The 18,922-nt window shown below is 42.8% G+C and overlaps 1 protein-coding gene across 2 annotated transcripts in view; it reads left to right on the forward strand.

Moving 5' to 3' along the window:
- The window catches only part of nr6a1a (nuclear receptor subfamily 6, group A, member 1a), a 130,134-nt gene that overhangs the window by 81,251 nt on the left and 29,961 nt on the right, over nt 1–18,922 (forward strand). The window contains exon 1 of one of the 2 annotated variants that reach the window (XM_039620541.1): nt 14,487–14,752. The exons of the other annotated variant lie outside the window; for it this stretch is intronic. Within the exon in view, the coding sequence (XP_039476475.1) occupies nt 14,737–14,752 (16 nt within the window). The 5' untranslated portion in view covers nt 14,487–14,736. Of the gene's footprint in view, nt 1–14,486; nt 14,753–18,922 lie in introns of those variants that run through there. 2 annotated transcript variants of the gene reach the window in all.

Consider the following 18,922-nt stretch of genomic DNA (forward strand, 5'->3'; position numbering starts at 1 on the left):
GTGGCTCACTGAGATGCCCAGCACTGATCAACATAGTCAGTGTAAAGCTCTGTCACTTTCTCTCTCTGGTGATTTATTTGAGAAAAGGTCGCATTTTATTTTGAAGTGGACATTTACTTAATATTTATGAGAGATGTGAGTTTGCTGTTTTTGAAAGACGTCACATGGACTACAGAAAGAGAGACTGATGCAGAATGTAGAGTCTTTAACAGCACATGGATTTCTAAATATGCGTTTACTTAAATCAGAGGCAAATGTGCTCAGGTGCCATGTTTAAAAATTACAATTTGAATGGTCATTGTGTGACTGAGACATGCACAGAAATACTGACTGATGCAGAGCAGGAAGAGACATCTGAACGTTTGACCGAGCGTTACATCCAAGAATGGAACAGCCACAAAAAACAATAAAACATTTTGTGATTGGGTGTTAATCAAACACTAATTACCTAATTAATTAATGATAAAATGATGGCCTGATTCACATTTTCATTGCCTAATTGTAACGTGATTGGGTGTTAATCAAAGAGTCTGCCACGCTTATATAGCCTGAGGAAAATAAACATTTGAGAATGTGCCGCTCTCCAGGCAAACTGTAACAAGACGTAGACAAGACACTGTGGGAAATGTGAAGCTTAGTCAAAAAACAATGTGGACAATTTTGACTTGTTCTCCTTGACTATGGACGAGAGCTGAGATGCTGGTGACACGGCCCAGTTGTTCACTTCTGTCAGATATCGAAGAGTTTAACGTTACAGAAGAGCTAGCAGCAATGCTCCGAAAGGAGGATGACAAGGAGTGATTTGGGGAAAAAAAGAAAAACTGCAGATGAAGAATTTGAACAACAAGCAAACTAGCATAGCACTATAAAAATAGAATTAGTTTTTGTTTGAATGTTAAATAATGATAAAATGATGGCCTGATTCACATTTTCCTTGCCTAATTGTAACATGTACTCTTCTATTTCCACTAAGCAGTTTATAAAGAGATAAACTTAATATTGACAGAATGGAGTTCAGCTTATTGGTGCCACAAAGCAAAGGCCAGCAAAGGCCAGCAAAGGCAGGGTGGGGGGGTGGAGACCAGTGACAGAAGGATGGCAGCAAGAGTGAAGGCGAAACCTGCTGTGATATATGGTCCTAACAAAGAGACGGAGCTGCCAGGGAGAAGGTCTATGCTCATGCAAACGATGGGTGTGGTACAAGAGGAGGCTAGAGATGACGTAAGATGATCCACTGTACAACTTCTAAAGGGACATAAGGCGCAGTGTCGATGAACGGGTCTGTTTTCATACATAAGCCGCATTAAGCGAAACAAAACAGTCTTTACTCAACTGATTCTTCTTGCTTCGTCCACTTCCGTACCATAGATTCATTAATGTTGAATTCTCCTGCAGCTGTTCTATTCCCATGTTGTTGCAGTATATTAATGACTAACCTCGTATTGTGGATGGATTATCTCAGTTGTTCTCCTGACTGAAGTTTGGTCCGTTTACAGCATCCTGCCATGCGATTGCATTTCTCTCTAACCATCGGGAACCCTCACGTTAACTTGTAAAAAAGTTAGCGTTTATCCTCCAGCTTCACTGTGTTTATGTTATGCTAACATAGCTGTGTAGCTAGCGATCACGTAGCACATCATTATATAGCAGCTAGCCCAACTTCAGTAACCCTACAAACGTCACTGCTGTTTAGTTTCCTGTCTTCATTTGTGTTGGAAGTGATAGCAGAGCTGTACGTTTGAATGTTTCAGAAATCTCTCAGTCAGAACATGCTATATCATGTTTAGGTGGAAGCTAGCGAGCTAACTTCCTGCTAACTCCGTTAAATGTAATAAATTCTGTTTTCATGGATGCCTGGATGTTAAACTTAATTGTTACACCTGTTAAAGCAGCAACGCTGATCATTTTATTAAAGATGAAAGAATTTAGACAGTTTTTAACTCTCGGTGATGCCGCAGTGTTCGTTTGACTTTGGGACCTGAAGCTGACAGAGTTTAGGACCCAGATTACTCCGCGAGGCTCCTGACTATGGTAGCCGTAATGCTCTGACAATCCATCAAGCGGTGCGGCTTCGTAGCTTAGCAAAGTCGTACTAAAACATTTTTGACAGATGTTTGAGCACCGTGTACCACATAAAATCGGTTCGAGGTCAAGTGCGACTTATAGTGTGGAAAATACGGTACATAGAAAATAAACAAATAAAAAAGAACTACATATAGAAAATGAATCAAAAACAATAAAAACACACATAATGTAAAATGCATATACATACCCCCATTAAGCTGTGTCTAAAAATACATAAAATCAAAAAGCAAACACAATAAAATATCTTTTTCAATTTTAGTAACAATGTAAGATGTTTATTGACAGCTACAGTGTAAAGTGTGTAGTGTAAAGTACCAGAAAATAGACATGCCCAAAGCTCAGTTACTTGAGTGATTAGTATCCTGTACTGGTCACATATGCTGTGGGTTTGGACATTACTCCATTTAACTAACTCAGAATTTCAAAACCACCTTTGCATGAGAGGATTCACCATTCATCAGCACCCAGTTACTGGTAACAAGTACAACATGGGACATCTGTGATTGTAAATCCACAGAAGGTTATGGACATTATACAATGTGCGGTGTGTCAGAGCAGCAGGTACAGGAGAACTCTCTATTTAAATATTAAAAGCGCCACTTCAGACCTCTTCTGTGCAAGCAGGCAGCAAAGTGGAGCTAACTTTAGCACCTGGAGGAGCAGCATTAACACAAAGCAGCTGTATATTCGGTTAGTTGGGTAGGTGAGTTCAGCTTTCCAAATGTAAGAGCACGGCCTTGGTACTGATCAGCCTTCCACATGTGCTCATGAACAGCTGATTATATCCCTGAACTAAGAAGCATGCTGATGATGACATGTGTTCAGTGTCTAAAGGCCTTTAGAGTTGGTTACTGCTATACTTGTGTGTAGTTTGCTAGTAACAGCACCTACTTCCGGGATGCTGTGTCCACACTGCTGCTGTTCAGGAAAAAGCCACAGGCAGAAGTTTGTGGTTGCAGGTTAGCTTTGGTAGGTTTATCAGATTAGATCATGGTTCTAGTTCAAATCCAGCCTTTCAGTAACATTAACCATTTCTTAGAAAGCATGTCTGCGAAAAAAAAAACACACGAACAGCAATGTTTACTGCCGGTACAAGTTCCCATCACGTCCCCTGAGATTTGCATGCAGGGCTCCTAAAGGCCGAGGTGAGACGCAGCCAGCCCGTTACCTCTTTGTCTCCACGCTGAATCCAGCGAGACCGGCGTCTCCTGGTGTCTCTGCCTTTCTGATTAGAGATCTCCTTGGGGAGTAATGACAGAATTGTGCTCCTGTCAGTTCCTGCTGCTCAGAGTGGGCTAATAGTCATGTTAGCGCATGCAGCATGTCATTAGCTCTGCGCTAGTAGCCCGACGAGGGGCGAGTCTGTCATTTTGAGGCTAAATCACAGGGCGGGTAGGCCGGAGATCACAGTCACAGCGGTTCTCTGTAGCTCCAGTGTTTCCGCCCACCCTCCTCTGGCTCGCTTAATATGCACCGACTTACACATACTGTATTAACTCTGAGGAATTACTGCGACGTGGGCTGGAGAAGGCAAATGGAAGTCAAAGAGAGCCACTCTGATGGCTGCTGATACAGCGATCATTCAATCAAAATCCTAATTTGAAACACACTGCTTATTTCTGACTGTGATTGGATGATTCATGGTTATCACTCGGATGATTAGCAGGCTTGCGTAGCATCTATCAGAGCATGGGCTAATCTGCTTTGATTATTAGCCTCTAAGCCTTCCTTCCATGCTGGGCTTGTCGAGTACGGAGTGATGAGAAATTGCGCTCTCCTCGTGTTTGTATTAATCTATCTGTGCTCACTCGCCAAACTGATAATTGCATCGCCCAGGCTTCAGATCACCCCCTCCCCCGAGGAATGTTTTCCTGTAGCCTTAAACATGCAAACATTCCTTTGCACCCGTGTGTAACGTTCCAGCGTATTAATAAATTTTTACAGAGTAGATAAAATTTGCACATTCTTACCGTGACAAACAGTCTCCACCCAAGTTGGGTTACATTAGTTTCAGGTGTTTGGGTTTGTTCACCCCGAGGGATGCTAGTGTGGTTTGGCTCTTCCCCTTTGCGGTTTCTACTGACCATCAGTGGACGTGTGCACCGTCAAACCTGAAGACAGAGTCTGCTGACGCTTCAGCGTGCAAATCAACAGTCTGTATGGAGCGTCTGTTACATGTATGCATGCCATGGCAGAATGCTTCTATGCACAATAAAAACTTCTGCACATTTTCCAGCTCATTGGTCACAGTGGGCTTCTAATGCTAAGCACAACTTGCCCCGCAGCTGAAACTTTATGGGGAATAAGCTGAGCATGATATATTAAAAAAAAACGTTCGAGCCCGTGGCTCCATAAGAAGATAAGAAGTTGATCTGTTTTTTGATCCACGTGAGGCAGATCTTTGCAAAGCCGTGGGTTGATCCGTGAATCTGTGGGACGAGCTGATAATTGCGAGCGAGCGTGACCGTGTTATACAACACGGGCGCATCTTTACCCGGCGCCGTGACCTTCTCCGCTGAGATTTGCGTCCGCCTAACTCTGCCCTTTTGCTGGGGCATGTTGTGTAAGTGAAGGGGCCACGACATGAATAACATTGGTATTTGTGCAACATCCTGTGCTGAGTGGAGAACTAACTGGAGCAGGAGAATGGCGCTGTTCGGCGAGGTTCACGGCTGTTATTCCTACAGGCCATGAGCGTGAAAGCAGCTAATGACATCTGACAGTTCTGGAGCAAGAAGAGGAGGGCTGGACAGAATGGGGTGGGGGGAGGTTGGGGGGGTTAAGAGATAGAGTGGGATGGAGAGGGGGTGGCTGTGGGAGTGTATGGGGGGGGTGAGAGAAATAAGGGATGAGCTCGATGTGGACAAAGCAGGGATGAGGGATACGGGAGGGGAAGGGCTAAAGAGGCGAAACTGTTGGGACCTCCTATTGTTAGCCACTGTAGAAGACGGCCTCCCAGTGCCACCACTTTGGGTTTTTACCTCTGTCAGCATGAGATGTCCAAATATTCTAGCCAGATGTCGTCCAGACCTCAGAGCTGAAGGTTGCCGGTCTTTAAATCTTAGATATCCACATCGAGACTCTCCCCTGAGTTCAGGCAATGGCTGCCATTTTAAAATCTGCCTTTGAGGGAATTCCAGAAATGTTCTCAAAGCATCCAACACGCTTACGTCCTCTCAAATATGTTTAGCCCCCCCGCCTCCTCCAAAAATAACCCCCAAAAATCACCAAAGTGAGTTGCCAAACCCCAAAAACAGACAGACAAAAGACTGGGGGTAGAGGTGGGGGGTGAAGATTGGGGCGGTGACAGATGGAGTGGGAAATGAGTTGGGATCCCACTGTAACATGACAGGCCCCAGTCCCACTCGAGCTTCAGCAGCACTGCTTTTGAAGATGGCGTAGCAGGCGCCGTGCTGCCAGACTCACCTGTGAACCCGACACAGCGCAGCGATCTTATTGTCTCACCCTCCTTCAAAATAAAGGTGTGAGGTTTACGTCTGCTCGCTGCTTCGTGGCATTCAGACAGATAGTCTGCATTCGAGTTTCACGGTGGGTGTTGGTGCCCCCAGCTGTTTTGTACAGGCTGCGTGTCAGTGAAGTTTGGGGTGGGGTCTCCACTCTAAACCCCGACTGCAGGTTGTACGTTTGGGCTTGTCTGTATTGGTTTGAGCTATGTGAGCACTTTGAAGCATAATTGTGCTGCTGTACTCTTACAAAGCTGCTACAGAGAACTGTGAAAATCATTTTCAGTCTCCAAAGCAAACGAATTATGTAAACGGGCTTTTGACAGCCTCATACAAATATCTGTACTTTGATCCAAAGCAGTCGTCCACCAGTGGAAAAGAAAGCGCTTCTGGTAAGAGAAAGCAAACATCAAAGGTGGCACTGGCTGTTTGGCTGTAGATGAGACGATCAGGAGGCGAAGCAGCCCTCAGCACCCTCCTCCCTCAAAGCTGCCGGCCCACATCTATACATTGTGATGGTTGTGGTCACACGCTGCTCTGCAGATTGTTGATATCTGTGAGTGAACAAGTCACCTCATGCTGCTGACTTATCTGGCTCTTTGTCTTCTGAGGGAGAGCTCAGAGGGGCTCTGTGTCTGTGTGTGACTGCCCTCTGCTGGGGGATGGTGGTACTGTCGCAGTACAGCACCTCCATCACCACTGTAGCCTGACGATGATGTGATGGTGCAACAGAATGTTTTGTTTTAACGAGGTAACATCTTTCAGTGCTTTGGTGAAATGATATACACGTGTCCTTTGTTTCCCACTGGGCTTAAAGGCAGCATAAAACCAAAGTCATGCAGCTGCTTGCATGAATTCTGATTTAGGATATTTCACATTCTAGAAGGTGTATTAACAACGGGAACAAGTGACTGTGTGGTTACCAAGGTTACTGCTGTAATGTAAAATATGTTCTGGAAAAAAACCCATTATTCAACATCATTGACATCTGTAAACCACACATTTGTCTGTAAAGCAGTAAATACTACTGCATTTGTCTTAGGCAAGTAATCACATTACTTACTACTGATATATTTATATATGATGGCAGAACAAAATCTGAAACAGAGAATCTGTAATAACTGCTGACAGGGTACAGGGTCGTGATATTACATGTGTTTTATAGCAGAACATACAGTACCCGAGTTTCGCACCGGGAAGGATTAACATGTAATCTTAATGACTTTGCTATTAAATTATTGCCAACTAATCAATACAGAGAGAGAGAGAGGGCGTCGGTCAAACAGTGGTGTGTTGTCACTTTTGGGAAATTGTGCTTGAAACTCAGTGTGGAAAAAATCACGGCATGGGGGAAGTCCCTCCTCCTGTCCTCAATCTTGTGACGAAGGCATGATTTCACCTTTGACCTTTTGTCATGCTGACTTGGCCCACTGTTCCCACAGCTTGAGCATGAAAACTGGTCAATATTCATTTTTTCAAAATAAAAGCTAAATGAAGGAAGAGCAGACTGTTGATTAGGTTTTTGGTTTCATATGGAATAAAAAGATTGAGTGAGCTCTCAGAGATTTTTTGTATTTAAACTTTACAGAGCTAACAGTATTACAGAAACTATAAGTGTCCCATAAGAAATACTTAAAGTCACCTGAAGGAACAGAACAGAAACAGAGTGATGCAGGACTCATTTTTGCTTCAAATATAAGCTGATAAATATAAAGAGTCACATGTTGTGTTCATAGGCTTGTTCCAAGGGCAGGCACTTTAGAAACCAGTTTCATTTCATGGTGTACTTTTGGTTTTAATTACATAAAAAAAGCAAAAAGTTCATCAAAGATTAACCAACTTGAATCAGTCTGCAGAAATGCAAAGTGCCTTGCTGGATTACATGCAGTCCGCTGTTCCTCTGCATGTCTGTCATTAGCAACATGCAGCTGTCTCGTCGCATATGTTAACATCTGCAGTCCGACCTGACAGCCGTGCTCACACAGTGATGGCACCAAAGGAAACCATGAAGCGTCATATTTATGAGTCATCCTGGGTAATGATTAAGATCAGCCTCCATCAACATGAAGGCCTCTTTTTAAAAGTCTGGGTTACTTTGTTCTCTTAAACGGACTTTTAACAGAAAGTAGAATTACATGAATGAACAGTTTCTCGTATAAACTGACTGTTAGTCATTGAACTTTGATGTTTTAACCTTCCATGTGTTTAATGAATGGTTGGCATAATGATGGAAACATCCACTCTGACTTCCCAGTGCAGGAATATCTGAATATGTGTGTGAAACAGAGGCCAAAGTGTTGCACTTCACCTTGGTCGAACGTTAAAGGTTCCTCCTGTGTGTAAAGGCACATTGCAGCTCTGATGTTGGATATTTTCTGCTGTGCAGGAGTTTGAGACCATTAAATGCCAACATCAGGGTTTTTGTCTCTGACAATTCAAGAGCTTGTTCTGCAGTCGCTGGTGTGTCCATCCAGCAGTCATACAGAGAGATTTCTATTAAAGCAGAGCTACAGAGAGACCACAGACCAGTGTTTGCTGGGGTTTTGTAATCGGGATCAAAGGAATTCTGGGAAACTGGTCACAGAAGAGGTAGTGGATGAGGCCGGCCAAAGGAGCTATTAATAACACTCGATCTTCAGGTTGGCTGGAGGAAGATCTACACTGAAGGTTACGCTGTTGTTTGACATGCAGCCTCATTTGGACTTGTTAGAGTGAGTGTTAGTGTTACAGCCAGTAATATTACTGTTAGATGGATTTCTGAAAGGCTGTGAGATACTGAGCTCATATCACAGTGTGATTGTTTGGCCTGATGCAAAATGGAGATCCTCCTGGCTGCTTGGTGACAGGCAGATGTTACGCAACCTGCTAGCTTTTTCTTTTTTTATCTTATTTTTTCTTTTGCTACATTTTGGATCCATTATTTGCTTTGTTTTTATATGTTTATATTTAATGTGCAACTACTGAAAACTACTTAAAGAAAAGTTATCCAGCTCAGCAGAGAGTGGTGACTGCAGAGGAACGGACACGCAGCGATGTGGCAACCAGAGCTCGAGGAATGTCAGCAACCTGGAGCAACGACTGGAAAAACACCGAGTTACTCAAAGTGGGAAAGGCCCAAGTTAATGTTATGTGAAAATGTAAAATAAGCGAGAGAAACTGGCTGCTAAACATTTCTTTTAGGTAGATCCGACCTTAAGATGGTCTTTAGAAGCTAATAGTCTGGTCCATTAATGCTTAGACGTCATCATTTCTGTAAGTTTCCTTCTGTAATTTAAATGAAGCGCAGACTTTCAGCTTTCATTCAAAAATATTCCCGTTTATGAACAACAGCTATTTTTATACATCGTCCGTCTTTTTCAGAAGCCCAAACATAACTGGGAGAACTTGCAGCTTTGGTAACAAATGTGTACCAACATGTAGTTGAAAACCTTTTGTTGTTTAATCCTTTACATTATGGGACTTTATTATTACGGGGATTTTCTTCCCCGTGTTGCTTCCATAAACAGATCCCATGAGATTGTTTATATTAGTATCTACATACACTGATCATGCTAATGTAGATCCAAACAACATAAAATTAGCATGTTTTGTATTTTGCATGCAGCATGCAGCATGCAGCATGCTGTGCTTCATTCAGATTGAATGTGATGAGCCCCACGCTGTCCAAACCCCCGACTGCACTCAGAGTTTGACCAGCAGATGAGTCAACCTGTTTTTATATGGATGACATATTTAGAAATGAAGTAAAATAAATTACAAACATAACTAAAGGAAAGAAGACTGACTTTCACTCAGTGAAATCTGGTGACCAGGTCACCTCAGTTTTACTGTATCTGCCTTTTGGGAGTCCAGCGAGAGAGCAGCTGCATGGATCCCTTCATCACCAAACGATTACCCCCAACACTGATTTTAATCATGAATCAAAGTGTTTATTCTACTGGCTTCCACGATTTTTCAGCCTCCTATAGAAAATTAACTACGTGTTACCACATGGTGCTTGGATCATGAACCGTGAGATTTGACTGACCGAAGGTCAGACTGTGACTGTTGTGACTGATTTATATTTAATAAGAAATACAACAAATCATCAGCAGTTCGGCTCTTCTGGCAGTACAATATTACAGTATTAGTAGTACAGTGTTAGAAACCCAGCTGTTGATGATCTGAACATCAGGAAACGTTGACTGTAATCTGACACTGTCCTTATAGAACAGTAAAGCTGAGGTGACTTGTTGGGTTGGTGAAGTTGTTATTGAATACATTGAGTTGGAGACGAAACTGTTATTCAGTCTTTTTTGTTAGGTGTGTGGGTCCAAAATAAAATTGTGTGTAACTCATGAAAATCCCACCCTCGATGTGGTCTCATTCATCTGCAACCAAAGGACGCATGGATTTACCAAAACACAAGAGAAGGATTTGTAAGCGGCTTTTATTTGGTCCTCTGAACATTTATCATTGAGAACAACTTTGCTATTAGGAGAAGTTTGTGAAGGTTTCTGTGCTGGCCTTTAGGCAGGTTTTAGTCTGTAGATCAGAACCTCAAAGCTCTGAAGGGAAAAGAATGAAAGCTAAGTGTTAACAACAGTCAAAAATGAAGCGCTGTGGGTTTGCCTGTCTGCGTTTCAGTGTTTCGCTCAAATGCTAGAATCGATGGATGCTGCCGGTTGCTTAGAGAAATGGTGTGTATGTTTGCAGGAGAGCAAGAGCTGTGCCGCCTGTTTTTCTTGAAGCTCTTTGTCTGAAGAGTGGAGAGGTTTGTGACAGTGTGGAGAGGGGGAAGGGAGCTCAACCAAAGCAATGCCCTTTGTTACCCAAATGTTCAGGGAAATTAAGCAAACAAGCCACAAAACAGCTCATTCCAGCTGACTTTGTACCGCATCAGCATTTAGGTACAGAACTTTGATTTGTTTTCAAAATGTTATGCAGCCTATATGCAAACATACAGTATCACAACTGCATGTTTTATGAGAGGCTAAAATGCTAAGAATTTGTCTTTTTCATCATGTGACGTCGAGGCAAACATCAAACTATGCATAGAGTTTGATGATTTGGTTGTTTAATCTGGTCTCAGAGCTGTGAGAGGAAGCCTGATATCGACATCCTTTAACCCTACACTGCATTGACCCGACGTGTAGTTACAGTTAAAAGGGATTTCATACAGTGTCAGCATAGCCAACAGCTCAGGGCCAGTACAGAGAACAGGACTGCCACATTCTCATATACATGTTATATACATACTCTGTCTTTAGTTTTAGTAAATTGAAGCGTGAGTCTCAAAAAGTCTTTTAGATGTAACATCGTTTTATAGTAAAAGGTTTTATAGCACAGTATGTGATGACAACACTTTGTGTCCTAATGCCGCAGACAAAAGCAGGAAGATGTTCTTTGATTTTAGCTATGCTGTTATGCAGCCGTAGCCAAGGTAACTGCCACATCTGAGTTAGGTGTGTAACCTGGCAACAGACCTGGCATGTAACTACAACAGTTAAGTGTACTGGGATAATGAAGTACCATTATGACAGCGCTGTGATCCTGTGAACATATTGTTTGAAGTGTTGCTGAAGATGATAGTTTTCCTTCATCCAGCTGCTGCCCAACCTGTGCATTGCTTTGCAACCTTGGCTCCTCGTTCACTTTGTATATCAGTTCAGTTTTATCTTTGTAGTGCACATAAGCAGCTGACTTGGCGATAGTGGGAAGGAAAAACTCCGATACAGACTCATTAAAGGAAGTGTTTGAGGCTGCTGAACTAAAGAGGAACGCAATACAGGCAGTGCAGAACCTAACTGCATGAGACTTAAACTTGTATTTGCAACAACATAAATACTAAAAACTCTGTAATACTAGAATAGATGCTCTAAAATCTCATTAAAAGCATGTCTGTGTAAAGACTCAGATTGTTATCAAAGACAGTTGATAACAGTAGTAAAGATGATAGAGATATACGAGCTCCTTTCTGATGCACACACACAACGAGCAAGAAAGTGATGTTGCAACCCAAACAAACTTTTTTTTTTACTGTAATCAAATCAAAACCACCTCTGGTTTAAATAAATCACTAAATCCTTCATCAAATCACCTGCTCAAGTTTGTAGCTGCACCCATCTACTGTCAGTTTAACACGGCTTCAAAGTTCAAGTTAAATAAGAGCTGTGCACATGCAGACAAACCCTTCTTACTATGTTTATTTAGTACTGCTACTTTAACCTCGACTCAGCTCCAGAGATGGGAGACGATGACATGTTTGCTATTTGCCCCATGAGCAAAAGACATGTTACATTTATGTCTCAGCAGTGAGTCTGTGAGGTCTTCAGTAGGCAAAGAGTGAAACTGCATCACGGATGCATCACAAAAGCTACACAACTATCAAAGATGCACATGCGATACAGGGACTTCTAATGTTTTGCATGTCTGTCTGTTCATTTCCACTCAGTGTGATTTGTGTTATATATTTAATCAAATATGACCGTGGTGCCATATTCAATGCCAAGCAGCATAGATATGTGTGGTCTGTTTCAAAGACAGTCTGAACCTCTGAGTGACAGAAAAACCAAAAAATGAATAAATAAGATTTTGCTAATTTAATCTAAAAGCACATTTCTGCTTATTATTATTTATCTGTTTAAGAAAAGAAAAGAGTTTTTATATAAGAATGATCATTTTAAACTGGTAAATGTTGGACTGCTGTACACACACACACACACACACACACACACACACTCTCTCTCACACACACACACACACACACACACACACACACACACACACACACACACACACACACACACACACACACACACACACACACACACACACACACACTCTCTCTCACACACACACACTCTCTCTCACACACACACAGTGGCCCATCCCAGGTAGCGCCTCCCTCCTCATGACCACAGATAGGGCGCTCGGCGCTGTTTTGTCTCCCATTGACTTCAAGGTTAAAGGCAACATGGCTGATTATGCTGTGGGAGGATAACTGCTAAGGTCAAGGGTGACACATGGTACATCCCTCCCCCACTGCACGGCCCAGGTTTGATTTGTCATCAGTATCGAGCTGATTCCACTTGGGGAGTAAAAATATTGTATACCAACAAAGCCTGTGTCTGTTAGCATTAAAGTTGTTTCTTCCTGCCAAGGAGACGCTGTGTGCTGCTGTGCTTCCTGTGCATAACCTTTGAAAATGTCTCTTAAGCAGGACTATAAAAGTAAATAAAGGGTTGCTATGAGAACAAAGGTTTTATCTTGTCAGCTCCACAAATCTCTGTATGTCAGCAAAAATCTGCATGTGTAAAATTTGCAGGTTCAGGATGGTTTTCTCTCCCTTTGTCCCCTGGTGAGGAATACTCAAACGTGCATGTACAAATATACTGGTCAGGTCCTTCGTACGACACGTACAGACTCTCGTAGTGTAAAGCTACGTTTGCTCACCAGCAGACGACACACTTTTAGGTTTTCTCTCTCTCTTCTTGACAGATTCACTTAGATTTTGTGTTTGTTGCCCAACCACTGCTACTGTAACACACAGATATTCTTACACATTATCAAACTATATATTGATGGAGTCAGTTGATGGAACCACGAATTCTGCTCTCTATGAGAAAATCCTAAAGGAAAAACTTCAGGCATCAGTTTGTTCCCTGCATTGTTCCGAAACACATCCGCACATTCACCTCTGACTAACTGAATGAAGGATTTGGAGTGCTCGCATCAGTGTCTGGACTTGAATCAGACTGAGATGCTTTGCGATGAATTTTATAGGCCGTTCATGCCTGAAAACCCTCCAGCTGGATCAGTCAAAGTTACTTTTTCACACCTTAGAATAACTTAAAATTGAAACTGCATTTTGTTTTTACTCAGGTTATTTCTAATGTTACAATTTGTTTGTTAGGTTCAACAAATATGCAAAGAAATAAATCATTGAGAGGCAAATGCTCCTTTTTGCCTCACAGCTGATCAGCAGATTCTGAAATGCTCAGACCAACAATTATTGCTCTTAAGCAACATGTTCTGATGCTTGAACTTCAGCAGGTCGTCCAGAGAAGAAGAGCTCAGCCCACAGTGGATTTTGGGGCTGATAACGGGAAAGGATGCATTAGGGCTCCTGTGATATTAGGTGTTTGACCACTGTAATCATGAAGTAAAGTGGTCCTATTATTAGGACATCTATAGAAAATTTGGAGAGGCAAATGCAAGAATTATCATTTAAATGCATCTGTAAATATTTTTCTTTTTGCCAAATGTATTAAATACTAAAAACAAATTTTCATTTTAAATGATCGATTACTGTCGCCCGTGCTTTTTCTTTGGATAGCTCCTAACTGCTAACATGGTTTGGTCGACTTCTAAATGGTAGGAAGGCCAACATGCAACACAACAATGGAGCTGGGATGTTGCGGCTCTCACCAAGGTGTTTGGTTAAACTCCTGCTGACCCTGCTAAATGACTCATAATCAGATAATAAATATTTCCACCGTGTTGTGAAATCAGTAAGCAGAACCTTCGCGGCTCCTGGTTAGCATCCTTACTCTAATCCACGTAGCATTAGTGTGGTTTAGAGATCGGACGGCAGCTTTAGCATGAAAACATGTGAAAGGTGGGAATGTGCAGGAACACAAAGTGGCTCTGTGCGCTGCTGTTTGGCTTCCTGCTGTGTTGTAACCAAGCAAGGTGAGAAACCTTAGCTTTAACCTGCTTCCCCTGTTTCGCTGAGCGTTTCATATAGTTAATGTCATTGTGTTTTGCCAGCTTGAACCTGTGTTTATGCTCGGGCATGCACGTCCTCCTCCCAAGTGCCAGAGGCGCAGTTAAAGGGGAGGCTAATTTGGGTGTGAGGGCTGGGAAGAAAGGGCGGGGGCAGCATTGTTGAACGCCAGTGAAAATAGGACTATCATTTCCACTCAGATAACCCCTAGCTGTCATTGGACCACAAGCCAAGCGGTGACCCCGGGGGCTTGAACTCTTGCCGGTCATGTGACCAGGCAGTAAAGTGACCAGTGGTGTTGCTGGTCTCTCTGCGGTCAGAGAGGGGCAGGCTGTCGAGGAAAGAGGTTGGTGGGGGAGAGAACAGAGGAGCGGGGCAGAGAAAGAAACCGAGAGCAATGTGGAGAGCAGGCCCAGTGGCTTTTTCCTTTAGCAGAGTCCATGCTTGAATGGGGTCCAGGCAGACTGGGAGAAGCATGAAATGGATACATGGGAAGGTAAGGAAGGATCGCTTTCTTTTCTGAATGCGTCCCACTTACAGGTAGTTTAACTACATCTGAGTGGAACTGAGAATATATTTGAAATGTATGTATCTCAAACTGCAGTATTGGTTTCTATCTAATATTTTGAGTTTGAATAAAAATGTGATGCATACTGCGTGTGTGCAGGTTGGCAGGATAAGCCCTTTATGCTGTAATTAGTTAATGATTTTCCGGCCGGGCTAATGAGCAGAGAAATCCCAGCTTGTCAGAGCCTCACTGGCTTGCAGCACTTTGTTTATGTGCCTGTTGTGACGTAGCTCCCTGCTGCAGTTGCACACTGCACCTCCATATGTGCTGCTCTCTGGCATGTTGCTTACTTGTTACCTATTTCTTTCTTTTGGCTGTTTTATGCAAATGATGTTGTGTGCTGGGACAAGAGAAAATGTCAAAAACAACAAACTGCTTTTTGGCACTTTTCACACTTTAATTCCACCCACCACACCACCCGGCTGCTCCTCCCTTCCTCCTTCCTCCTTCCCTTCCTTGTATTGCAGGAATTTGGAATGGGGTCCTTTCTCACTCTTAATATCAACCCCACGTGAGAGGGTATCTTTTTGGGCTTCTGTCATGCAACGTTTCATCTCGGCTTGGGACAAATTGGACGGACGTCCACAGACACACAGCACTTTCTGGCCCTTCGATTGATGTTTTCCTTTAAGGACTTTGGTTTGGCATGTGGAGGAAGCATGCTACTGTACTGATCCCCTCCCCCTCCTTTAATCCCCTCAGCCTGGTTGGTTTGTGCTCAAGCTGAATTAGGGTTAAATAGCACTGCTGCACCTCAACATGAACACCTTCTGTTTTGCAGTAGTTCTGTGTGTGAGGAAGATTGTATTAAGCCCAAACTAATCATGAGGAAGAGGGAGAAAACAAGCATAAGAGGTTGTTTATGTGGATGAAGGGGACAGAGGCTGTGTGAAGATCAATAGTAACAGTGGGGGGAGGTCAGGGACTCCTGTGACTCAGTAATGCTCACCTATAACACGGCTAAAGACGCTTCTCATTGCAACCACTGCTTTTCCCCTAATTTCACTGTGAGATACCCGCCATCTCTCCCCGGCCTCGTAAAGCCAAACGCCAGCTCCATCGCGCTGTGGATCTTTGCTTTCTTGTTGTTTTGCAAGGGTGTGTTATTTCAACTGCCCCTGCACCCTTCCCCCAGGACAAACACAGACACACACTCAAACAGGAAAAAACTTATCTGATGATTTGCAAATGCAGTTTTTGCCTCTGGGATTATTTACAGAGAGCGACGTGTTTGTTTAGAATGAGGCAAAACTGGCATCCGATTTTTAATGCAGGCAAATTTACAATGTTTTGGCCCCTTCTCTGTGTTATATGGGAGCGGGAGGTCATCCTACTGTCTTTAGGAGGTCCTGTATTTTAATACAGAGCAGATTTAGCTCTTTTATGCTATTGTGTATCGCAAAGCATGGACTGTGAAACTTCCCACATGGTCTGCATCAGGATGAACTGGCAATTTAGACCTGTCATTAAAAAAAAAGAAGCTCAGGGCCAAACAAGCTGAGCTTTACTGCTCTGCAAAACAAATGAGAGAGGAACAAGGTGCAGATCAGCACACACACATCTGTGAGCAGGGAACAGAGAACTGTGACACTACAACAAATCATTCCTCCGGTGCATTGCTGGATACTTTTCCACAAAACCTTTTAGAAAAATGTGTCAAATTATCAATATAAGGACTCACAAGTGTTAGCAAATTCCCGAGATGGCACAAACTGTCTGGACATGAGGGAATACAGGAAGAAGTGGGAAAAGGATGAGGAATAATAATGTTTGCTTTAAAAAACAAAGAGCGGGGATCCAACAGGGAAACAAGTCTTAGCAGTTTGTTTGTTTCTATCATGGCTGACTCACATGTAAAACATGTCACCAGGTAATCAACATCAGTCAAATCATCATTAAGTCTGTGTGGCTCAGCGGTCACATGGTGGATGTTTCCATGTACTAAGCAACAACATTTGCACATCGGTCGCACATTTATGGCAACAAAGTTTTTTTTCATCCTTGTTCAACACACAACTCCTTTGACATAAAAAGAAAGAAAATAAGAGCGGCTGAGGGAAACATTCAGTTGGACACGAGTTTCCTGGTTATTCTATGCTGTTCATGGGAGTAATAAATGGGAGCTTGTGAGGTCATTTCAGTTTGGCTTACAATGAATCCTCCTATGAGGAAGCAGCCTGTCAGTGCTGTTTTTGAGCAGCATGAAGCAGCTACATAATAAAGTGTTTCACTTGATAGTGAAACACGGATGTATTCACTCACAACAGCCTTTTTTATTGTTTTGGCACATTGTTAATTTTACACTGGATACATGTTCAAAGATAAAAACAGAGGTGCTGTATTCCTGGTGTTACATTTTTGTGAACCATAAATCAGTAATACGCAGTAATCCTGAAATCTGGTGTTTCGTTTCTGTTTTTACTGCTCGTTCTACAGAAAACTCTGATTTTACCTTTTTTAACACATTTTTGTGGCATTACAGTTTTTCTGTTACATTTCAAACAAAAAGTCTAAATTATTTTGAAATAACATTTTTTCTGTTAAGTTAAATTCTTAAAGCTCATTAAACCATAGATGGCTTATCAGTAGTTCAGTTGGTAAGTTTTGTTTTTTTTAAGTAGAGTATTGTCAGCCTTTTACTAACATGCATACATGCTTTAAAAAACCTAACACCAGCACACTTTACATGGAGACACAAGACCTTATGTGGAATTAACATTTGCTAAATAAACATTTCAAATCTCCTTTCAGATGAAATCAAAGCTGAGACAATGAGTCAGACTCCTGTGGTCTCTTTCCCTCAGAATGTCACAGAGTGGCATTACATGCTCCTGATATTAGCATTACATTAATATGGAGCCTATCTTTGGTGTGGTATTACTCAATGCTAATGATTTAACCTCTGAGTGCGGGTGTATATTATCAAGACAGCAATGTCAACAGGTCAGTATTGTTCTCGCTGATGAGCCCGATCTGCAACTGCATGCACATCACTTTCAAGATTAGCATCACAGTGTCGGCCGCCAGGAATGTCAGATCAGAGTCCCAAAGGGTCTTCGCATGCCTTTAACCTCTGTGAGTGTGGTCATGTACATTCCTGTCATAGTCGCGGGGCACATCCTCCCCTCCTTCGAGCCCCAGGTAGGAGAGATAAGCTCGAGAAGAAAAAGAGATACGAAGAGGAAAATGAGAGGCTGAGGGACGGGAGAGAGGGAGCGTGTCGGCGGCGGAAAAGTACAGCAGATTCCTGCAACCCCCGATCCCTGTCTCAGCTGGGCATGATTGTGATGGAAAGCCTGAGACAAAAACCTGAAGAGAAAACCCTTCATTGGCAAGTACTGCTCTGTCAGCCTCTCAAAAGGCTGCTTTACACTATACATCAGCCTTTGTGTCTGTGGGATGTGGACAAAAGAGAGATTTGGCCACGATACATCTCTGTTCCCAGCATGATGCAGCTCAAAGAGGGTCAAACCTGGGGACCTTCCTGCAGGAATCCACCATTCTGACTGAAAAAGCCCCGTTCGTGCACATTCAGCTCATTTGCTCAGATTCTTTATATTTATTACAGTGAACGTTTCCTGGAACACACGGGGTTCAGTGAGGAGATGCAGGTGATGCTTGTTGAACACTGAACAGGGCTTAAAATGTTTGACTTGCATCTCCTGGTTTGCGTTAAAGTTTGGAATGAAACCCAGGCTGACCCCCGGGAAACAATGCAGCCTTTAATGAGCCCTGGGGGGTTGGGGGTGACTGTGTGTTTGACACAGAGCATTGGGGGTTCTTGCAACCAAGAAGAGAGAGGGAGAGAGAGAGGGTGGAGTTCAAGATGAAGCAGTGCTTTTATGACTCCTTATCGTCACCTCGGGGGGAAATTTATCGTCACCTCGCCTTTTATGACCTTGTGATAGAGTGGTAACCTGAACATTTCTGAAAAGAGCCTTTGAGAGGATGAGAAATATTGCACTTCAACTGCAGAATGCTTTAATCTCATGCAAAACCTCACTATTACACCAATACGTCTCTTTGTGCCGTGTCACTTTTCTCCACAACGGTTTGTCTGATCAAGCCTCAAACAGAAAACGGTTATTCAGCTGTCGT

The sequence above is a fragment of the Oreochromis aureus genome, linkage group 12, assembly GCF_013358895.1.
Source record: "Oreochromis aureus strain Israel breed Guangdong linkage group 12, ZZ_aureus, whole genome shotgun sequence".
In the NCBI taxonomy this organism is placed as follows: domain Eukaryota; kingdom Metazoa; phylum Chordata; class Actinopteri; order Cichliformes; family Cichlidae; genus Oreochromis; species Oreochromis aureus.